The 24,428-nt window shown below is 42.3% G+C and overlaps 1 protein-coding gene across 1 annotated transcript; it reads right to left on the reverse strand.

Annotated features, from left to right (window-relative positions):
- Positions 1-1,408: 1,408 nt before the first annotated feature.
- Positions 1,409-24,120, reverse strand: LOC105605305 (very low-density lipoprotein receptor-like). The gene is made up of 19 exons (XM_027962558.2): positions 24,093-24,120; positions 23,834-24,028; positions 22,619-22,834; positions 21,327-21,562; positions 19,478-19,607; positions 18,841-19,025; positions 17,881-18,067; positions 17,090-17,308; positions 16,515-16,698; positions 15,316-15,517; positions 15,063-15,227; positions 14,687-14,887; positions 13,176-13,725; positions 12,650-12,775; positions 11,457-11,567; positions 6,495-6,731; positions 3,949-4,417; positions 1,933-2,041; positions 1,409-1,490 (listed from the first exon to the last, which is right to left on the reverse strand). Exons 1-19 carry the CDS (start codon positions 24,118-24,120, stop codon positions 1,461-1,463), a joined length of 3,780 nt encoding a protein of 1,259 aa, XP_027818359.2. The 3' UTR covers positions 1,409-1,460.
- Positions 24,121-24,428: the final 308 nt, after the last annotated feature.

Genomic DNA, 24,428 nt, shown 5'->3' on the forward strand with positions numbered 1-24,428 from the left:
ATCCTAAAGGAAATCAGTCCTGAATATTCATTGAAAGGACTGATGCTGAAGCTGAAACTCCAATATTTTGGCCACCTAATACGAAGAACTGACTCATTTAAAAAGACCCTGATGCTGGGAAAGATTGAAGGTGGGAGAAGGGGATGACAGAGGATAAGATGGTTGGATGGCATCACTGACTTGATGGACATGAGTTTGAGTAAACTCTGGGAGTTGGTGATGGACATCACTCTTGGCGTGATGCAGTCCATGGGGTCGCAGAGTCGGACACGACTGAACAACTGAACTGAATTGATTAAGGAAAAATGTATTAGTATTTACTATTATAGACACTAAAGCCCCCACCAGGTGGAAGAAGTACATGATGACCAGACTGTAAGCCATGACATAAGCTGCCACAGTTTCAAGAGCTGGCCTCAAAAAACAAAGGCAACAACATCACTCTGGAACTGAAGATGAACTGTGCCTAAACAGAGTCAACATGATGCTGGTTAACCAGTTTCAAGAGGACTGTCACAGCTGACTGTGCTGTTTTGCACATAGCCCCTCCCTTCACCAATAAAACCTCTGGTCTGCTGATTGCCAATGCGGGGTAGTTGGCCTTTGGCAACTGACTCCACTCTCAGTTGCCAGCCTCAGAAATAAAGCAGACTTTTTCCTTTCCATCAACCTTGCCTCTTCATTGGCTTTTGGGCAGCAAACAGCTGGACCCTACTTTTGTAACAACCTCACTTCTGGCCATATATCCAGACAAAACTGTAATTCAAGAAGATAAATGCACCTCTATGCTTATACCAGCAGTATTCACAATAGCCAAGACATGGAAACAATCTAAATGTGCTTTAACAGATGAATGGAGAAAGAAGATGTGGTGGATATACACAATGGATTAATACTCAGCCATAAGAAATACATGGAATAATGCCATTTTCAGCAACATGGATGGACCTAGAGATTATCACACTAAGTGAAGTAAGTCAGAAGGAGAAAGACAAATACCAGATATTACTTACATGTGGAATCTAAAATATGACACAGATGAGCTTATCTACAAAACATAAACAGATTCAGAGAACAGGCTTGTAGTTGCCGAGGCAGGGGTGGGTGGGTAGGGAGAGGGATGGATCGGGAGTTTGGGGTTGGGAGATGCAAACCATTATATAGAGAATGGAAAAGGTCCTACTGTATAGCACAGGGACCTCTATTCAATACCCAGTGATAAAATACAATGGAAAAGAATATGAAAAAGAATGTATATAAATGTATAACTTAAACACTTTGCTTCACAGCCAAAAATTAACACTGTAAATCAACTATACTTCAATAAAATAAAATAATAAAAAGCAGTTATTTTAATATGAAGTTACCATTTACCACAAATTGTTACAGAAGTTAAAACAGTACACAGTGAAATATATAAACAGTTTTTATTGAGATGTTTTAGCTTCTTTTTTGTCAGATTAGTCAGTTTGTAAAGACGTTAACAGTTCCTATAGGAAAAGAGACTTGAAGTTAGAGAATATGCATTACATTAAAACAAAGCAAAAACACAGAGATGGTTGAGCTACACAGAAGTGAGCAGAGATTGCAGGATGGGGATGGGGAACATAAATTTTAGGGGTAATGTTAACCCTAATTACACCTCGCTTCACCCCAAGTAGTATTGAGCCCCTTTTGGAAGTCCACCAAAAGTTGAATTTCTTGATTACATGTAAGTTTCACTTTGGTGTGAACAACTTGACACTGAACAGAATCAGCAATCCAAAAAGTTACTGAGTGTTCATTTGGTCTACATAATAACATCATTTGCCAGTAACAAAAAGCTCTGTAAGTTAACATAGCCTACTTTCACTCTGCTGGGATTTTTTGGTAAGGGCATTCTGTGACTGGATCTCACCCCCTGTTTTCCTCAAAGACACTTCCCAGACATACCTGTTCATCATAAGCTTCATTGACAAAAGTCTCACTATTCATTAGATTCTCCTCTTCTTGGTCATTTTCTTTATGGCAGATCAAATTTCTTGATGATGCTGTCCTATTTCTAGAAATCAGAGAAAGTCAAAAGAGTTGTTCCTTAAGGTAGAAGCTGGGAATGGGGCATGGTTTGAAGACGTTAACTCGTCCCCTATGAGAAGTTATCGTTATGGGAACAATGTTGTGCTTTTATTGTCTCTATAACAAAGAACTGACCTAGAATGGCCAACACTTGAGTCAGTTATGATTTGTTACTAGGCATTCACTGAACTTCCAAAATGTTGTATCTTCTCAGTTGAGAGGAAACTAGGAAATTAGTCAGTGAGAATTGAATCTAAAAACAGATAACTAGCAACTGGACATAGATGAGTTAAGAAAGCAGGTTAATATAGAAGACAGACCCGACTGACAGTCAAAAGCACAAGGGAAGCACCTCAGTTCATCTTAACATTAACCAGTGTTACTTTAGGCAAAGATATACCATTTCTCCTGGCCTTATCTCCAGTCTGTAAAGTGAAGGCTGTACAGAGGAGATGTAACTTTAAAGGATTTTAGTTATCTCTGTTATTTCTTGATATGTATTCTGTACTGTTTCAGGCACTGTGTGTTAGTCAGTCAAGTCTGACTCTGTGCAACTCCATGGACTGTAGCCCATCAGGCTCCTCTCTGTCCATGGGATTCCCAGGCAAGATTACTGGAGTGGGTAGCCATTCCCTTCTCCAGGGGATCTTCCTGACCCAGAGTCAAACCCGGGTCTCCTGCATTGCAGGCCGATTCTTTACCACCTGAGCCAGCAGGGAAGCCCCAATGTTTCTTGATATATAGGCTGCTTAATATCCCTTCCCAATATGTTTAATCAGTCTCCTTCAATTACTGTATCTTCCTAAAGTTTATTTTGTCATCATTCTTAATCATTTGAGTCATTCTTTATTGTTTGTTTCTTTAATCCAGTGACTCTTGTTTTAGATAAAACTTTAAACTTTTGCCTTAAATCTTGCTTATGAGCTTATCTCACCTCTTGTCAAGGGCTATATTTTGTCCCCCTAAAATTCATATGTTGAAGTCTAATTCCTAGTACGTCCAAATGTGACCATTTTAGGGATAGGGTCCTCAAAGTGGTAATTTATGGTAAAAGGAAGTCATTAGGGTGGGTCCTAATCCAACAGGACCAGTGTCCTTAGAAGAAGAGGAGATCAGGACATCAACATGTACAGAGGGAAGGCTACATGAAGACACAGGAGAAGCCTGTATCTACAATTGCAGGAGAAGGGCAACCCTCGGCCTCAGAAGAGACCAACCATACTGACACATTGATTTCAGACTTCCAGCCTCCAGGACTGGGAGAAGATAAACTTCTGTTGTCTAAGACAGCCACTGGGGGGTGTTTGTTACCACAGCACTAGCAAACTAACACACCCAAGAAATTTTCCCTCCAAACAGTCATTGGCGCTGACTCTGCCTCACTGGAGGCTTCCCAGGTGGCGCTTGCCAATGCAGGAGATACAGGTCTGGTCCCTGGGTAAGGAAGATCACTTGGAGAAGGAAATGGCAACCCACTCCAGTATTCTTGTCTGGGAAATCCTATGGACAGAGGAGACTGGTGGGCTACAGTCCATGGGGTCGCAAAGGGTCAGATACAACTTAGTGATTGAGCGTGCATGCACACACACGTCCTCATTAGAGGGGACTCTCCTCACTTTGTCCCTGAGACTGGCCCCTGACTGCTTTTACATTATTGTAAAAGCACTGCCCCTGACATTACGGTTTGCGACAGGTCTCACACAACAATGGTCCCAATTATGATTTTTCCAGGTCATCTAACAGATAAGCCTGCTTCATTGCTCAAATCTTTCCTCAAAGAAAAAATTTCTACAGTGGATTCATACCTCCAATCTCATTAATCTTATTTTAGTTTTATTTAACAAGCCGCCTTTAGAATAACATTCTCCCATGAGGTCAAAAGTGGCTGCTCACCGCTTTAATTTTTGTTCTCTTCTGAAATATACAAATGCTCCCAGAATGACCAGAACAACCAGTAGTGCTATGGTTAGGCTGAGGGCAACGTGGCCAGGGGCAGGTCCATGGGCTGCTTCTTCACAGAAGTCTCCGCTGTAGCCCATCAGACAGTTGCATTTTCTCAGCTCTCCTTGCATCGTACAGATTCCCCTCCCATTGCAGAAATCGCTGCTACAGAGAAGAAGTTTTTCCCTGTGTGAATCCTTGGGCTGACCTCCTTCCTTGGTTTCTGGAGTCTTGCTCTCTAAAGCAGGAATCGGAGGGGTTAGCATTTTTCTGACAGGGTAATTCATTCCTTCTGAACCTGGAGATCTAGTCTTGGTGGACTTGGTACCCTGGAGAGGTTGGACAGCTTTTGGCTTCAGTCTCTTTCCAGACTCTGGCATTTTACGTGTTGGTGTTGAATGGGTTATATCTGGATAGGTACCTGCAAAAACAGTAGGTGTGAGTACGAGTGTATGTACAGGTTTTTTATTGTCAATTAATAACTATTTCAGAAGAACAAGAATTCCAGTGAACTTAACTGGATAAGTTTGAATTTTTGAAATCACAATCACTACCATTACTTTGGACTTCCCTGGTGGCTCAGATGATAATCTACCTGCAATGTGGGAGACCTGGGTTCGATCTCTGGGTTGGGAAGATCCCCTGGAGGAGGGCATGACAACCCACTCCAGTATTCTTACCTGGAGAATCCCCATGGACAGAGGAGCCTGAGAGGCTACAGTCCATGGGGTCGCAGAGTCGGACACGACTGAGCGACTAAGCACAGCACAGCACCATACTTTTGACAAAAGAAAAAGCTGTCAAAAGCTGATTTTAAAACTACATATCTAAAGGCACTTAAAATATTTCACTTCAGGACCAGCGTAGTCTATCATACCAATCCATTTTCAAATGATGATATGCAGGATTTTAGCCAAGGTAGATGCCACCAGTTCCAAAATTGTTTTCTCTATAAGGATGAGTGTAGTAGATCAAAGTAGTATATATCTAGACTATAAGGATTAAGTTTATCTGTAAATTTTTCACATTTTTTGAGTCCAAGTAAACTGTAAGTTTAGCAAGACGTACAAGTTGCAAATATTGAACCAAATTTGGTGGCAGCGTGGGAGGGACACTCATAAGGCAGGGAGCAGACAGACAGGAGGGTTCTATCCAAAGAGCAATCCAAGAGTTAAGTTTATACTTAAGGCATTTCACCATGTTCTCTGTCATTGTTGACACAAGTGTTACTCCTCACAGGGAAGACCAAAGTACCGGGAGTGAAAAGAGCAGAATTAGCAATAAAAATGCTTCTTGCTTCTGTCCTAAGCTGGCCTCACAGGAGCATTTCCATGCCTCACCCTGGGCATTTAGGGTCCTTGATGGTAGGTTACATCCAAAGGAATTCAGCTTAAATTTTATATACCCAGTACCATTTCCCTCAATAAAGTTTTATATGTAGTCAGGGTGAAATCATCAAGAAGCAAAGTCAGCTCTTGAGCCCAGTACATCAGGAATGGGAGGGCAAAAGTAGGTTAGGTTAGGTTTTAAACCAGAAACCTAACCTAACCTCAAGGTGGTAAAGGTGATAAATTTCTCACTCATTTATCCCCATCCTTGAGTCATTGCCGACACAGGACTAGCAACAAAAGCACCCTTATTTGCTGAAAAATAGAATCAACTATGGGAATCAAAATCCCTCATCTTTCCCATTAAAGATGACATGTTTAGAGGTAATAAGTAGTCTTCCAGCTAGTCAGGTTTTACAGAAATAAGAATTTACATTGAGAAGTCAGTGAGAACTCTTCACTGTAAGGCTCCTTTCCAGATCTCTTCCTTTGCTGGTTATGACCAAGCCCACTGTCTCTCTGATTCTACCATGAAGGGGACTGAGATACCAATGGAGCTATAGCTGATGATTCCAGCAGAATTAGGTATTAGGATAGGTGTTGTCTGGCCATGACAATACCTTCCCATGAAGGCATGATTTGGAACAATATCTCTATAACAACCATCTACAGCTAGCATTTAAGAATTAACTTGACAGTGTTATAATAATATGACAGCTTCCTACATGTCCTCTTTAATTCCTTAATAACTCTGAGCTAGAATATGCTCTTTCCACATTCAAAAGGGGGAGCCAGGACAAGTCAACTAGTTTGCCAACCTCTTACATTCCAGGTGATGCTATTGTGATCAGTTTCCATGGGCTGACTCGGATCTTGGTTAGATGAGTGCTCTTTCAGGCAACATACACTGTCGAGCCCTGTGGAGTGAACTATCATATGGCCTACTCTAAAATCAAATGGAGGGGACATTAGCTTTTTACAAAGAGTCCCCATAATCTATATACAATTGCCCATAGTTAGAAGTCTCATATTGTTCAGTTTAAGGAGTACACAGTGAGAAGGAAGAAACAGTTTAAAGGATAAAATCTTGAGGAACACTGTGGAATTAAATATTATTAAAGGTAAATCACCAAGGTGACCAGTGGTGGGTCTTGGGTAGGAGTTACTCACAGTCCATTTCATCAGATCCATCCAGACAGTCAACATGACCATCACAAATCTGTGTGGCAGAAATGCATTTCTGACCATCCTTACAGGACTGTGACGGTGCAGAGCATCGGACAGCTTCAAGACACTTCTTTATGTCATCCAAGTAGTACCCACTGGGACATTTACAAGTCTGTCCTTCCGGCTTTGGTAAACAGATATGGCTACATCCTCCATTGTCTTTGGAGCAGTGGTTACTACCTGTGGATCCCCACCCCCCAAAAAAATATTGACTTAGACTGTTTCATAAGGCTCTTCTGTAAACTTTCTGCAAATAGACCATCAGAGTTAGAGGACCCAGATGTTTTCCCCAGAGTTGATGGCTTTTCAGTTTGATTCCATTTAGACAACTAAGAACCAAGTGATTGGTGATTCTTCTTCATGGATAAGGATGGCTTTAGAATATCAGGAGTTCACATCTGTAACTGTAACTAAGCTAAACATGAGTTTATATTGATGTCTCCAACTCTATAATCTATTACCATCTGGATCATTCGAGCTTCCTTCGCTTGGTTATCTGTAAATTCTCAACAGTGAGACAACTGTCTCCTATCACCTGCCATCTATTTACTTCATTGCTCAATTCCAGTAAACATATATAGTGGTATCAGAATTGTTAGTCTGTGCCCCAGTGGGAAACAAATTTATCAACAAGAGTACAGAGCTTATGTACAGTTTCTTTTGCTTCAGTGTTAGACTCCACTCATTTCCAGAGTTACTTTGCTCAGTACCTTTTCTACCTTTTCAGTAACGTTGTTTCATATATTTGTCGAACAATTAGACTGTTTTGTCACAGTTTGTGTTCCATCCTAGAATCCCCTGACCTTCTAAATGATTTTTTTTAATTTACATGTCTTAAGGTTTATTCTTTGTTCTATGAAGTTCCATGGGTTTTGACAAATGCATAATTTAACATATCCACAATTACATAATCATACAGAATGCGAGCCTTAAAAATATCCCCTGTGCTTCACCTATTCAACTTCCCTCTTCCCCCTCCTTCCTGGAAAACTGATCTTTTTTTACAGGGTCTCAGTTCAGTTCAGTCGCTCAGTCGTGTCTGACTCTTTGCGACCCCATGAATCGCAGCACGCCAAGCCTCCTGTCTATAGTTACATTTTTACAGAATGTCACGTAAATATATAGCCTTTTCAGACTGGCTTCTTTCACTTTTGTATTATGCACTTAAAATTAATCCATGTTGTTTCCTGGTTTGAGAGCTTGTTTCTTTTTTGTGGCTGGCTAATATTCCATTTGTACCACAGCTTGTCTATCCATTCCTACCACAGCTTGTTTATCCATTCACTTATTCAGGAACATCCTTGTTGTTTTCAGTTTTTTGTGACTGTGAATAAATTTGCAATAAACATGCATGTGCACAAAGCAAAACAAGCCAGAAGTTCATATAAAGGACCAGCTTAAGAAAAATTGTGGTAAACTTGGCTCATCTAAGATCCCCTGTAAGTTCTCCTTTCCCTTCACATCATGTAGCCAAGATCTTAACTAGAAGCGCCTTAGAAATAAAGCTCTCATACAAAGGATCATAAGAGACTACTATCAACAGGAAGAAATAGAAAATCTTAACAGACCCATCACAAGCACGGAAATTGATACTGTAATCAGAAATCTTCCAGCAAACAAAAGCCCAGGTCCAGATGGCTTCAGCTGAATTCGCAGAGGAAGGTAAACTTCCAAACTCATTCTATGAGGCCACCATCACCCTAATACCAAAACCTGACAAAGATGTCACAAAAAGAAAACTACAGGCCAATATCTCTGATGAACATAGATGCAAAATCCTCAACAAAATTCTAGCAATCAGAATCCAACAACACATTAAAAGATCATACACCATGACCAAGTGGGCTTTATCCCAGGGATGCAAGGATTCTTCAATATCCGCAAATCAATCAATGTAATTCACCACATTAACAAATTGAAAATAAAACCATATGATTATCTCAATAGATGCAGAGAAGGCCTTTGACAAAATTCAACATCCATTTATGATAAAAACTCTCCAGAAAGCAGGAATAGAAGGAACATACCTCAACATAATAAAAGCTATATATGACAAACCCACAGCAAACATTATCCTCAATGGTGAAAAATTGAAAGCATTTCCCTAAAGTCAGGAACAAGACAAGGGTGCCCACTTTCACCGCTACTATTCAACATAGTTCTGGAATCAGAGCAGAAAAAGAAATAAAAGGAATCCAAATTGGAAAAGAAGTAAAACTCACTGTTTGCAGATGACATGATCCTCTACATGGAAAACCTAAAGACTCCACCAGAAAATTACTAGAGCTCATCAATGAATATAGTAAAGTTGCAGGATATAAAATCAACACGAAATCCCTTTTGAATAATGAAAGTAGAAAAGAAATTAAGGAAACAATTCCATTCACCATTGCAATGAAAAGAATAAAATACTTAGGAATATATCTACCTAAAGAAACTAAAGACCTATATAGAAAACTATAAAACACTGATGAAAGAAATCAAAGAGGACGCTAATAGATGGAGAAATATACCATGTTCATGGATTGGAAGAATCAATATAGTGAAAATGAGTATACTACCCAAAGCAATTTACAAATTCAATGCAATCCTATCAAGCTACCAGCCACATTTTTCACAGAACTAGAACAAATAATTTCAAGCTTTGTATGGAAATACAAAAACCTCGAATAGCCAAAGCAATCTTGAGAAAGAAGAATGGAACTGGAGGAATCAACTTGCCTGACTTCAGGCTCTACTACAAAGCCACAGTCATCAAGACAGTATGGTACTGGCACAAAGACAGACATATAGATCAATGGAACAAAATAGAAAGCCCAGAGATAAATCCACACATGGACACCTTATCTTTGACAAAGGCAAGAATATACAATGGAGTAAAGACAATCTCTTTAACAAGTGGTGCTGGGAAAACTGGTCAACCACTTGTAAAAGAATGAAACTAGATCACTTTCTAACACCGCACACAAAATAAACTCAAAATGGATTAAAGATCTAAATGTAAGATCAGAAACTATAAAACTCCTAGAGGAGAACATAGGCAAAACACTCTCAGACATAAATCACAGCAGGATCCTCTATGATCCACCTCCCAGAATGCTGGAAATAAAAGCAAAAATAAACAAATGGGATCTAATTAAAATTAAAAGCTTCTGCACAACAAAGGAAAATATAAGCAAGGTGAAAAGACAGCCATCTGAATGGGAGAAAATAGCAAATGAAGCAACTGACAAACAACTAATCTCAAAAATATACAAGCAACTTCTGCAGCTCAACTCCAGAAAATAAACGACCCAATCAAAAATGGGCCAAAGAACTAAATAGACATTTCTCCAAAGAAGACATACGGATGGCTAACAAACACATGAAAAGATGCTCAACATCACTCATTATTAGAGAAATGCAAATCAAAACCACAATGAGGTACCACTTCACACCAGTCAGAATGGCTGCGATCTAAAATCTGCAAGCAATAAATGCTGGAGGGTGACCCTCCTACACTGTTGGTGGAATGCAAACTAGTACAGCCACTATGGAGAACAGTGTGGAGATTCCTTAAAAAATTGCAAATAGAACTACCTTATGACCCAGCAATCCCACTTCTGGGCATACAGAATTGAAAGAGACACATGTACCCCAATGTTCATCGCAGCACTGTTTATAATAGCCAGGACATGGAAACAACCTAGATGTCCATCAGCAGATGAATGGATAAGAAAGCTGTGGTACATATACACAATGGAGTATTACTCAGCCATTAAAAGAATTCATTTGAATCAGTTCTGATGAGATGGATGAAACTGGAGCCGATTATACAGAGTGAAGTAAGCCAGAAAAAACACCAATACAGTATACTAACACATATATATGGAATTTAGGAAGATGTATGCAAGACAGGAAAGAGACACAGATGTGTATAACGGACTTTTGGACTCAGAGGGAGAGGGAGAGGGTGGGATGATTTGGGAGAATGACATTCTAACATGTATACTATCATGTGAATTGAATCGCCAGTCTATGTCTGACGCAGGATGCAGCATGCTTGGGGCTGGTGCATGGGGATGACCCAGAAAGATGTTATGGGGAGGGAGGTGGGAGGGGGTTCATGTTTGGGAATGCATGTAAGAATTAAAGATTTTAAAATTAAAAAAAAAAAAAAAAGAAAGAAATAAAGCTCTCTCTAGATGAGAACTCAGAGGCTGTGGTCTCTCTCCTCCCTCTAAGAGTCACAGATACAGAGAACAGATTGGTGGGCATAAGAGGTGGGGGACAAGAGTCTGATTAAGTCAGCCATGTATATCTTCCCATAGTTCTCCAAGGCTTCTTTCTATCTCAAGCTTTGACTTCTGGTGAGGCTTTATCTCTTGACATATTCCAGGAATTCTGGAATAGATTATGGATATAACGAAGATAAACTGTACTTCAGAAATGACAGGGACCCTCAGTTAGGCATCTGTGTCTATAAGAAAGGTGGAGAAAAACATGCAAGCTCCCTCAAGCTGATATTTGAAAGATAAGTTAACATCACAAGTAGATATAAGTGACAATGAGGAGAATGAAGACCAGTTTCACTCTAGAACTAAAAGGGGATTTCCAGTTATATCACAGCTGTAATTCAGTCTTCAATAAGAGAACTTAAAATAGGACCCAAGTATACCAAACCCAAGCCCAATATCCTTACCACCATTATGTCTCCTAGCTATGCAACAGGACTAGCTATAAACAGCAACAGACCATACATGACTGCATGAAGATAAGAGTTATATAGATCTACAGGAATGTGTCAGAAATATTCTACTGGGAAACACAAAGATATTCCAAGGAGATGCTATAGGATGGAACAACTCCCTCACAGGCAAATTCAGTAGACTTCAGTGTTGTTATAATCACTGCAAGGTTGCTTACCCTGTTGGCTAAGTTTACTATAAACTTTTAAATCCACAATCTTCTGGTCTACTTGGAACCACCGGTTTTCTGAAAGTTCTGCTTTGCTGTACCAAACTTTACTGATCTGGGCTAAAACAAAAGGCAGTGAACAATCATTAACAAAAGTGAAATTTATCTTACAACTTCCTGGGCAAAGAACAGTGCTCAGTATGAAAACTGTCACTCATCTGCAAAAACTCCAGTTAAATAACAGGAGTTTTACAGAAGAAACATGCATTTTTCTAAACCTAGTTCCTGGGAAGAAACTTAAAGATCAGTAAAAGCAGTTTTATGTTTTTGCTGAAAATAAAGTCCAGTGAAGTTATGTCCAGCACATTCGTATACATCTGGATACACAGAGAGAAAAGTAGGATATGATACATGAAAATTCAGCTCAAGCAATTGATGGGTAATGATTTTAGGCATTTTCCCAGAGCAGCATTTTTAAAATGGCTTATTTGTAACAAGAGTCACCAGGGGATCTTAAATGGCAAAGGTCTCACTACATTCCTAACAGTTTAGCATCTTTGCGGTAGGATCTGATAACCTATTTCTGCAGTTCTCATGAGGCCAGCCCAACTGGTTGAGGGGCCAGCACTGGGAAATATAAAGAGACAGATTTACTTTAAACAGCCTTTTCCAGTTTTATCAGACCTAGACTTTAGTCAGAAATAACATACTTGACAGAGTACTGTGGTTTAGACAATCTCTGTGAATACTAGAAATATCCAGCAAGTATAGAACGCTCTAGAATCCACCTAATGCTTCCATGTGTATCTAGTCAATCAAGACAGGTACACTTCCCTCATGTTACAGTTAAGGTGTTATAGCTACTAACTGACAAAGCCACTTGGTCCCAGTCCTGGCTCAGTTCTCTCTGTATCATACCCTGGTGTCCTCCAAAGCCAAGAGCCTCCTACAAAAGCCAGAAATCTCAGGCAGAATGAGATAAAGCACATTCACATGTAAAGAACAACCAAATAAGTAAAAGCTCCCCCCAATCACACAGTCACTGTTGACATTTATACATGTTAAATTAGGGAAGCTGCTTAGCTATTCCTCCGCAAGAAACACACTGCCAAAGATCAGTGCTGAGCAGTAGCAGATTTGCTTTAGATATCCAGGAGTAAATTCAGCTCACAAAGACAGTCGGATGTAGAGTTAAGACCTACCATCATCCACGGTGGTCCAGAACATCATGCCTTGGCCATATGTAAACAGGTTAAGGCCCTGAATTCCTCTGCGGTCCACTCTGTATCTAGAGCCGTCTTGTTGAATACTTTCTATGAGTCCTCTCCCTAGAAAGAAAGGGTCAGTTAATTTCTGTTTGGAGCCCAAACAGCTGTATTCCATCCTGTGGCTCTTTATGTTTTGTCCTGGCTCCCTTCCAGAAGGACACATGCGTTTCCTGAAAACTAGATCTTATTCATTCTAAAAGTACTACAGAAAGGTTTGCTCATGCATATTTGTTATGTTCTTGATTTCATCCCTTCACCAAGAGGCAACTGCATGACTCTCTGGGCTAATATACGCTGCTTAGGATGGGGACTGATTGTATTTGTTTAGAAAGTGGTGCAGAAAATGTAAACTCAGACCTAAAAGCCATTTGAAGTTACAGCTGAAGACTAGAAACCATCACTATTTCTCTGGCTGAGCTCCCTCACCCTCACACTTAGGGTGGACAAGATAACTGCTCACCAGGATCAGCCCAGTACAGACGAGTCCCTGCATCTGAAAAGCTCAGGCCCACAGGGACCTGGGGTTTTCGCCAGAGCACCTTCCTCCTGCTGCCGTCCATGGAGGCACATTCAATGCTGGAGCCATGCCTACCGTCATCCTGGGGACCCAGGTCCACAAAGCACATGACTGCAGTCGGCGGGTGGAGCACGACACGGGTAGGGCGGTAGAGACTTCCGCTGAGCAAGACGGTGGAGTACTGGCCTCTGGGGGAAGCTATGTTGATGTGAGCATTCTCACTGCCAATCCAGTATATGTTTCCACTCAGCCAGTCCACAGCAAGGTCAGTCACTGTGCCCTCCACGGATATGATTTTCCTCCAAGAGAGCTTTCCAGAGTCTTTGAGCCTCAGTAGCCAGATATCACCCGTATTCCACTCTGTCAGGTAGAGCACCTTCTCCTGGACAACATAGTCCATTGATGCAAGCTGGTTGACATTGGTAAAGGGAAGAATCCTATGTCCTGGTAAAGTTGCTTGTCCGCGTGAAGTATCTAGATTTTTCAGATAGATCTGTGGGGAAAAATTAATTGGATGGCACCAGTTGAGACTAGTCAAATTCTTCATCTTTATTTTGAATTCATGTTCAGATAGTTACATTCAGATTTTCACACAGTCTTATTGCCTAAAAGCAAATTGCATTTCTCTCTCTTCCTACAGCTTCAGGCCCTTAAAATTCCTTGAATTCATATGCTTGAAATATTTACTCCTCTGTGAAAGGCCTCCCCCTCTTAACTTTTTAAATTTATTTTTACTGAGATAAAACTGACATACAATACTATGTAAGTTTAAGTTGTACAATGTGTGGATTTGATACACTTATATATATATATATGAAAGGCCCTCTTCTTTAAATGAGACTTCAGTCTGAAGATCTTGCTGAAACTGAAGTTGGTCTTCCAACCCTAAAATTTGCTTTGTCATTTTATTTATTTTTCTTTTTTTTAAAAATATAAATTTATTTAATTGGAGGCTAATTACTTTACTATATTGTAGTGGTTTTGCCATACATTGACATGAATCAAAGTCATCAAGTCCTCTGGATATGAGAAGTTAGGGGTGACTTGCTTGTTAGTACCTTTTCTCCTCCTATGATTTAAGAAAAGTGTCCTCACAAGATGTACTTACCTCTCAGGCTAGAACCCAGCCAAGTTGCTTGTATTTGAAATTACTCTGCATCATCAGCTAGGTGCTTGGACAATTCAGCTGAGTTAAATATTATGGCAGATCCCTAGCCTCATTGTGTTCTGAGGTGCTAAGTGTTTCTTAAGGAATCTAAGTAGGAGTGGTCTTCATTTCATAGCTACTTTTTTTTTTTTTTTTTTTTTGGTCATCATAGCTCCCAATACACAGTGAATATTCAAATTTAAATTGTATTTGAAGAATATCCCAAAGGGAAGAAGTTCAAGGAATTCAAATTACCCAAAGTCTGAAATAGACTGTGGCCCAAGCATGTGACAGAACAGGTTAGTACCTGCATGATAACTGTGGGCAACCCGAGGAACAGAAACGCAGACTCCTTGAGGGGAACACAGTTGACACCATCGTCTGCAAGCAGGAGTCCAGCTGGACAGCGACAGGTTCCCTTGGACTGTGGGCTCAGAAGGCACAAGTGAGAACATCCAGTGTCCAGACAAGGATTCGAAGACCTAGGCTGTAGCACTTCATGCATTACCTGGAAGAAAACACCTAGATGTCACTACATGTTGCTGAATCCTTAAACAGCAAGTAACTCAACCCTGCCTTTCAATCATTACAGATGGAGGTCCCTGCAGTTTGTCCTTGGGCAGCTCATACACGTAGCCTTCCCAGGGAGGATCGGAGGATATTTTGAAGCATCAACTATAGACCTTTAGTCCGTAAGGCTGTTCCAAACGCTTGATGAGGACAGCCCGGTTCTTGCCAGTCATCTTTTTCATGCGTTGTACTGTTCTTGTCTTCATTTCAGACCAGAAGACTTCATCCTCGAACACAGCCACGGAGAAGGGGCTCTTGATTTGTGTTAGCTGCAACATCTAAAACGGTGATGGTGAGGTTCCCAGGATGAGTTTTACACAAGGCACATGACATTTCACACAAGCCTATTACCAAAAGAACACTTACGCTAATACCAGTACCATCTAGGTTGGCAGAGCCAATGCAGTGAAATTTGTCATCAGACCAGAATATCTTCCAACTCAACTGGTCAAGGACTATGCTAGTTGGCCAGCCAAGACCTTGACTGAGGAGTATTTTTCTGCTGCTCCCATCCATTCCAGCTTGTTCTATTTGAGGCTCTCCTCCAATTTCAGACCAGTACATTAACCTATGTGGATAAAAGTCAGCTTTAAGACAAAGTATTACCTCACAGAAAATAACACCAGTTCATTCCTCAAAACTCTGATTTACAGCCCAATTATTTCTTTCCCTCAAAATTGGTCTATGCCTTAAACATAATTTGTGAAGTAGTAAAATGAGGTTTTCTTTGAAATTTTATGGTGATTGTTCATTATTTAGGGATATAATATCTATTATGACATCTGTATAGGAAGTCTAAAAAATACATTAGACCCTAGCCTGGAAAACATCCAGGGAACCTGCCAGTCTTTCCTGGGCTAGAAAGTCCACTAGTTCCATGGGCAATGGGTGCTTCAGATCACATTCTTAGTCATAAGACATTAGGTCTATCAGGAAACTCCTTTCAGTCTCCTGAGGACCATGTTACCAGATTCCTGGTTGGAGGTATTGAAAAGGTGAGAAAAAAAGAGGGAAGGCATCTGACCTAGGTCACCTCTGGATCCCAAGTTTTGCTCTATCTTGTTCTTACATTTGATACACACATGGCTATCCCAATTAGGGCTTTGCTTGGACAAGTAGGAAACGCTGCCTCCAAGCTCCTGGCCCTTTGCAGAGAGAAAGGGCTCTGGACCGAAGAGCTCAACCCCCACACCCAACTCTTCTGCCCCCATCACCCCTCCCCCCAATCACATTACTATAAATTAAACACCAGCCCTAGTTCCATTCTCCCTCCTCCTGCTATTTTAAAGGCATACAGCTTCTCCACTCAGAGGTACACCTGTTTGTTTTAGCCAAAGAGAGTATAAGTGGGCCACCAAGTGAGCATGCCTACATCTCACTTTTCTGAAATAAAGGTCTTTTTGCAGGAGCTTTCACAACTAATATGTGTATGGTTGACTCACATCATAAGATCCAGAGTCAAGTCAGATAAGGTTTCTGTTCACTCATTCTGTGTTGAGGGAACACAACCGAAGTGGAACTAAAGAGGGACAGACCTGACCAGGCATTGTGACACCCGGACTCACCCATCTAGGGGATCTAAAGCCAAAGACCGTGGTTGGTTCAAGTCATTGTCCAGGACGACCGTGTACTCAGATTTTCCTCTCCAAATTGCAGTCAACTGAATTGCCAAAATCTGACCAGCTGTCCCATCTGTCCAATAGAGATTCCTCCCGATCCAGTCAACCGCTATGCAGTCTGCCTTTATCCCTGAGGAGAGGAAACTGTTCATCATGTGTATTTAAATTACAGCTTTTCAGAAGGTTGAAGCTCACAGACCTCAGACTTGCATGCCACATTAATTCATTTTCCAACTGATATGTGCATCTCCATCAGAGCAGTTTTTTAAATGCTCCAAGATACTATTTGCAGAAGATGACCATTATGAGTAATGGTCACTGGCTGATAGTTTGACTGACTCTGTATCAACAGAGAGGGCAACTTCTTATTTCTAGCTAACTATTAATAACAGCAAGACTTGACCACTTGTAGTTAAGGAGATTTAAACCAATGTTTAGAAAGTTCATGGCCACTCATCCTATCTTTCATGCTATGTGTAATTAGTAAGGGCAAGATGAGAGCCTCTTATAAGGGGACAAACCTTTCACCATAGTCCCTTTCTTCTTCATGTCCATGCTTATCCACTGAATACTTTGGGCCCCAAGATCGGTCCAGAAGACTTTCTGATCCACTAAGTCATAGTCGATAGAGAAAATAATCAGGTTCTTGTCTGTAGTTGCCAGAATATCTTCTTTCAAGCTCCGCATCCCATAGAGGAGTAGTTTAAACTGGATTGCCACAAGCAGGACTGGTTCAGTACCTATCAAAAAAAGAACTGCTTTCAACATGGCCTTAAGGAGTTTGATCAGTGATCCCAGCACTGGCTAAGGAATCAGAGGACAAAGTAGTTTTTTACTTTCTCATTGACAGGGCTGTGGTACCAGCTCACTAGCATCTAAGTAGTTCTTCCCTTGATGTAATGGTTAAGCTAAAACATGGTTTAAAGATACTTAGAATAAAGGCATAATTAGCCTAAATTGAAAACCACATTTATAACTAAATATTTGGTGTTAGGTGGACAGGAAAGAAGGGCTTGTCTGGTCTTTAGATATTTATTCTAACTTCAGGTAGGGCTGACCCATGGTTACACAGGTTTAACTTATGGGTTTGTAATATTAATGCCTTATTTGTAGATACTTTCAGATTCAAATTCAAGGTATAAAATACAAAGTATAAAAAGGAGGCTTTGGAACTGTGCTTGTCTTGTTCTGAAGACAAATAAAGCAGGCTGGAACACTTAAGACCTGAGAAAGAGATTTGCATTGGTATTCGTGGATGTCATAGGACCTCAAGCTCTCAACCTACAGTTGAGATATTTCCAGCTCCATTTACCTGTTGCTTTACAGGTATGGCCATCAGGTTCTAGCGAGTAGCCAGGATAACAGGCGCAGGTGTAGGAGCCCTTTGTGTTGACACAGGTCTGACTGCAAGGGTGACCACCCAGCCTCCGGCATTCATCCACATCCTCACAGATCTGGCCACTGCTTTTTAGCTCAAAGCCTCGCTCACAAGCACATACCTGACAGAGGTTGGAAAACATGAAGACTTTCTAAAGGCAAGGTACACAGTTGATTAAAAAAAAAAAAAGACCTCAGCCTTGATATAAAAAGCAAACGGTGATATGCTCCATGTCAGCAATTCAAACTGTTCTTTGAACCAACTTCATTCTGAATGCAGTCACTCTCTCCATCTCCTGCCGCTCACCCCACACCCTTGCCACCCCCAGGGGTCCCAAGTTAACAGAGATGTCCAGTTCAGCCCAGGCCACCTAGGACTCCATCAGAATCTGTAAGTAAAGGGACCCCTAGACTTCACTGAACTGGTTGTCTGCCAACAGGACCAGACATCAGCATGGTTTTCTTCCACCTCCACAAGTTCACCATGTTCAGCCAACTAATAATGCCAGATCAGAACAGGAACAGTTCTTGACTGAAGGGCAAGTCATACCTAAATACTCACACAGAAGGGACTTCCTCACAGGCAGGTACTTAGTTTCCTGGGCTGCAGCATGGAGGGGGGTTACTTGACTCTTGGGACAAATCCCCCCAGACTTACTGACTCAGTGTGAATGTCGCAGTAGGGGAGTTTCTGGACCTGGGCGGCAGGCTTCCAGAGGGGAAGGAGCTAGACAGGACTCGGCAGAAAGCCGCAAGCACGGGCACGTGGGAGGGGGGCTCAGGGCAGCTCCCCCGTGGAAGACTCGCGTAGGGAGCAGACAGCCCGGCTGAGGATGACCGCCTTTCCCCACACCGAGTCTCCAACCGCCAGAGCACAGAGTCAGAAACCACTCACGGGGCCGTGCGGGGACGGGTAGCAGCTGTGGAAACACTGCCCCTGGCGGCAGGCGGAGGACGTGCACTGCCCGCCCTCGTCGGAGCCATCGGCACAGTCTCGCTTCCCGTCACACACCAGGCTGAGGTCGAGGCAGGCGGAGGGGTGACACTGGAACTCGGAGCTCCCACACTTCTCCGAGGGGCCTGGAGAACGACTTTCTGCCTTTATAGTCAAACCCTCTGCCACACCTCCCTCCCACAGCAAGGCTCTCGCGCGTTCAATCAGTGCACCTCCATCCCGGCTGCTAAGTCGCTTCAGTCGTGCCCGACTCTGTGCGACCCCATAGACGGCAGCCCACCAGGCTCCCCCGTCCCTGGGATTCTCCAGGCAAGAACGCTGGAGTGGGCTGCCATTTCCTTCTCCAATGCAGGAAAGTGACAAGTCAAAGGGAAGTCGCTCGGTCGTGTCTGACTCTTCGCGACCCCATGGGCTGTAGCCCACCAGGCTCCTCCGTCCATGGGATTCTCCAGGCAAGAGAACTGGAGTGGGGTGCCATTACCTTCGGATTTCGGGCCCCGCAGCATTTGCTCACTGAGCTGGGTTCCCGCGCAGCCGCGCCCCTCGGAGGCCGCCCGCCTCCTCGCCCTGTACTCACATCCCGTCTCGTCGCTGCCGTCCCCACAGTCGCTCTGCCCATCGCAGCGCCAGGGCTCGGGCACGCACTGCTCCCCACTGGCACAGCGCCACTGCCTCGAGCCACAGCGAAGCTCCTTGGGGTCGCAGTCCTGAGGAGACAGCGAGTGACTCGGTCAACAACACCCAGGCTCAGAGCCCAGGAAGGGGCCTGGGTTATGAGAGAACCCTCAAGTCCCCTCTGCAGTGAGGCCAGGGGTGTGGATGATAAGCAACACCTTCCTCAGCCGGAGTTCAGATGAGGAATTGTGGGTGATACCAACGTGGATGGGAAAGTGGCAAGGAGATACCTTATTCTGTAAACTGACCAGCCAGGAAGTCTTAATTCATTTAAGAACCTACCGCTGGTTAAAAACAACTAGACCTTATGATGACCCTTTACCTAGTTTGGTTCACTTTTTCTGTTTTATAGTCAATGGTCCCGATTCATTTAGTTTATGTTTTTCAATTTCTCAGTTTCTCCATCTTTTCTTTTTTTAAAACATTCTTTCTCAAGCCTTTATCAAGCTTAGTAGAAAAGCTTTTGTGTGTGTGTATGTGTGTATGTATATATGTATGTATGTGTGTGTATATATATATATAGTATGTGTAAAAGTGAAAGTGCTAGTCACTCAGTTGCCTGACTCTTTGTGACCCCATGGACTGTAGCCCGTCAGGCTCCTCTGTCCATGGAATTCTCTGGGCAATAATACTGGAGTGGGTTGCCATTTCCTTCTATAGGGGATCTTCCCAATCCAGGGATTGAATTTGAGTCTCCTGCACTGCAGGCAGATTCTTTACTGTCTGAGCCATAACATATATATAATATATATATATATATTTTAGAAAACTTATGAATTTTTGCCTAACTAAAAAATTCATGACATTTTGATTCCACTTGTTTGACTTAATATGAATAGAATGCTGTATTTCTAATGAAAAAAACAGATATGCAACAAGCAACAGAGATTTACTATATAGCATAAGGAACTGTAGTCTTTATCTTGTAATAACCTATAATGGAAAATAATCTCAAAAATAATATATGAGTATATATATAACTGAATCATCTTGCTATGCATCTGAAACATTGTAAGTCAACTATACTTCAATAAAATATATATACTAAGAAAAAACTATATAAAAAAAGAACCTATGACTGATTCACATTGATATATGGCAGAAACTAATACAGTATTGTAAAGCAATCATCCTCCAATTAAAAATAAAAAAAATTTTTTTAAGCATAAGCAAAAGAATCTGCTCTAGAAAGTCTTCCCACCATTTCTAATGCACACTCCAGCATTTGTACTTAATCTGACTGGGATTCTCAGAACTGGTACAGCGAGAAGGATATTTCAGATCTGTGCACCTATGACATAGCAGCACCTTGAGATATAGTTTCAGCTCAGCAGACACTACCCATTCTATTGATGAGAAAATAGAACATCACCACAGAGCTGCTTTCTTAAGGTCAAAAGTGAGCAGTAGGTTCAAAATTGGGCTGCATCTCACACAACGCAGAAGCAACAGTGTATGTTATGGGAACTGGTTAGGCAGAGCTTCAAAGCATCTCTCTAAACAAGGCATTCAAGCTATGACCATCAAGACCTAATATTTGCAAAGCTCCTCCAATAAAGATCTCACAAGTTTGACTTTCAACCAGAGGATCTTAACACTTTGGAGACTTTGATGCAGTTACAAGTGGCTTTCTGGGCAGAGATTATGGGAGACCTCTGTTCGTACATTTTCCCAAGTTTTTTAGTGAGGAAGCACATATTACTGTTGTGATTAGAAGTCTACTGTGTTTTTTTGAAGGAAGAGTGGCCTACCTTCTCGTCAGTTCCATCTTTGCAGTCTAAGTCATGGTCACATATCCACTCTGCCAACACACACTCCCCACTCCTCGGGCACTTCACTTCCCCTGATGGGCATGGCAGGGGCCAGGCAGGACAGCCCTCTTCATCCGAGTGGTCCAGGCAATCGTGGTTCCCATCGCAACGCAGGGAAGGAGATACACACTGGCCATTCTCACATTTAAATTCAAATGGGCTGCATTTTTCATGAACTGAAAAACAAAGCTTTAGGTAACAACTCAGCCAGATGGAGAAGAAGCAATCTGATGGCAAATAAAATGGTTTGAAGACTCCCAGTCTTCTCCTGTCACCTTAGGAATTAAGCCCCAGTGGGGGTTAGGGCAGGAAGGTGGTTCAAGCAGAGTGTTAGGGCAGAAAGGGCCTATAAGCTAGCCCAGAAAATTCTCCTGTCCTGGAGGATGAGGGCTGGGGGACAGGGATGGGAGGACACGTAGGAGGATGCTGGGACAGGCAGGGGAGCGGGATTCTTGCCTGGGACCCTAATGTGAGTTGCCCCAACACACCTTTCCAACTGCGGCTGAAAAGGCACCATTTTGACCTCAAGTTTCCATTCTCAGGCTAAAAGAAGTATCCTTTTTGTAATCCTTTTTGTTGTTTAGTCCAGCAAGTCATGTCTGACTCTTTGTGACCCCCATGGATTGTCACCCACCAGGTTCCTCTGTCCATGGAATTTTCCAGGCAAGAATACTAGAGTGGGTTGCCATTTCCTCCTCTAGGGGATCTTCCCAACCCAGGGGTCAAACCTGCATCTCCTGCATTGGCAGGCAGATTCTTTACCACTGAGCCATCAGGGATGTCTTGCAATCATTAGGACCATGTTTTTCATGGTTTTTTTTTTTTTTTTCCTTTCTAGTGATTTTTCTATCCAAAATGACCCCAAATGTAGTGCTGAAGTGCTGTTTGGTGCGCCTAAGGGTAAGGAGTCTACAGTGTATCTTGTGGGAAAATATACATGCATTCAATAAGCTCTATGCCACATGAGTTTTGGTGTTGCTGAATATTACTGAGTCAATAATACATAAGTCATCTTTAAACAGAAACACACATTTTAAAAAGGTTCTATATTGATCAGTTGGCAAAAATGTGACCAGACTCAGAAACTTCACCCTGTATGTTTTCCAGGAGCAATGATCCACTATCCTCTAATTCAGTGTTCATGGCAGCTTTATAGAACATAACTCCCACAGATAAGGAGAACCGACTACAGTGTAGTTCGAAATACTCCAAGTAACTCCCACGGAACTTACTACATCCTTGTTCGTCTTTTCCATCAGAACAGTCGGGGTGGCCATCACACAGCCAGCTCTTGGGGATACAGCGGGTCTTGTTGTCACAGCGCAGAGAGCAGTCTTCAGTGGGCTTCCAGCAGCCCAGCTCATCGGAGCCATCCAAGCACTGCTGGGCTCCGTCACAGTGATATTTCTCCTCAATGCACTTGCTTCCATCCAGACACTGGAAAACCCCTTCCATGGAACAAGTCAAAAGCAAGGACCATATATGTTCATCAAACTGAAGTTTTATTACTAGATTAACTCACCCTCATTCTGGAGTTCGAGGGGTAGGTAAACTAATCTTGAGTTATGTGTGCATGCTAACTTGCTTCAGTCGTATCTGACTCTTTGTGACCCTATGGACTGTAGCCTGCCTGTCTTCTCAATCCATGAGCTTCTCCAGGTAAGAATACTGGAGTGAGTTGCCATATACTCCTCCAAGGGATCTTCTCAACCCAGGAATTGACTGAACCCACGTCTCTTATGTCTCCTGCCTTAGCAGGCGGATTCTTTACCACTAGTGCCACCTGGAAAGCCTGTTTGAGTTCTATATATACATACTTTTAAATTTTTTATTTATTTGGCTGTGCTGGGTCTTAGTTGCAGCACACTGGATCTTTGATCTCTGTTGAGGCATGCGGAATCTTTAACTGCAGCATGCTCAGTTATGGCATGTGGGATCTAGTTCCCTGACCAGAGATTGAACCCAGATCCTCTGCATTGGAAGATGGAGGTTTAACCACTGGACCACCAGAGAAGTCCCCTGAGTTCTATATCTTAATTGATCCATAAGTGAGCTTTAATAAAGTGCTAAGGTTAATTAAGCTGAACTAGGTCCTTGAAATACTAAGGCTCCATATTGGTTTGGTTACTTGAACAACTTATTAAAATATGACCAAGTCAGTTATAAGTGGTCCATTGAGGTCACTCTATGCCAATATAAAGGCCGCTATTAGAATACTTTGGCAAATTTGAGGAAGCAAGGAAACAATAGTCAAATTATACCTGGTCAAACACTGCGGACTTAAATGTGATAAAATGGGCAATCAGTCTGTGTTCTGACAGGCTAAGTAATCTATGAAAATGTGTAGGGAAAGCAAGTGTGATTATAATGCACACTCCAGCAGTTCATAGCATGCATCCGAGGCAGAATCAGACGCCTGGGACAAGGGCCAGGAGGTAGTGACACACCTGGTCTGTTGCAGAAGCGGGAGCAGTTCTCCTCATCTGAGCCGTCCCCGCAGTCTTGCTTGCCATCACAGAGGTACCCCCGGGAGATGCACTCCAGCCCATCCCGACAGGGCACGGAAGATCGGGTGCAGAGGACAGGGGGTGGCGGGGGTGGGGGAGGAGGGCTGGGGGCTGCTGCTCCTTCGACCTCAGGATCTAGAACCAGCAGTGTGTCAGCAGCTCAGCCCATCAGGTGTCAGCAGTGGAGACAGGCTTCTACCGCCCCGCTCCCCAAAAACCCAGGTCATGGCCAGGTAGCTGTTTGTCTACCTTGTAGAAAGAAAAAGTAAAGACCCTGGATCTTTAGACTATGTGTGTGGTGTGTTGGCCCATTATCTCATGGTTTTGAATGGGGGGAAATTGTGTTTTCCTTTCAGGCCTATAAATATAATTTTTTCCACTACCCGATGCTATATTCTAGGCATGCAGAAAGTAAGTTTCTGAAGATGGGACTTCAGTTTCACGGTGAGATGTCTGAGTTAGGCACTTCCAGAAGTTACCAGTTAGTATTCTTCAGCACCTGTCACAGAAACCTAATGGATATGCTAATAGAATA

Source organism: Ovis aries, chromosome 26, assembly GCF_016772045.2.
Source record: "Ovis aries strain OAR_USU_Benz2616 breed Rambouillet chromosome 26, ARS-UI_Ramb_v3.0, whole genome shotgun sequence".
In the NCBI taxonomy this organism is placed as follows: Eukaryota; Metazoa; Chordata; class Mammalia; order Artiodactyla; family Bovidae; genus Ovis; species Ovis aries.

Excerpts from the sequence above, each read along its gene's own strand:
- LOC105605305 (XM_027962558.2), bottom strand. The coding sequence starts at position 24,120 with ATGACCTGGGTTTTTGGGGAGCGGGGCG. Across the intron at positions 16,699-17,089 it reads GAAAGGGACTATGGTGAAAG|GGATAAAGGCAGACTGCATA; the intron begins GTTTGTCCCCTT and ends TCCTCTCCTCAG. Across the intron at positions 12,776-13,175 it reads TCTGTACTGGGCTGATCCTG|GGAGAGGACTCATAGAAAGT; the intron begins GTGAGCAGTTAT and ends CTTTCTTTCTAG.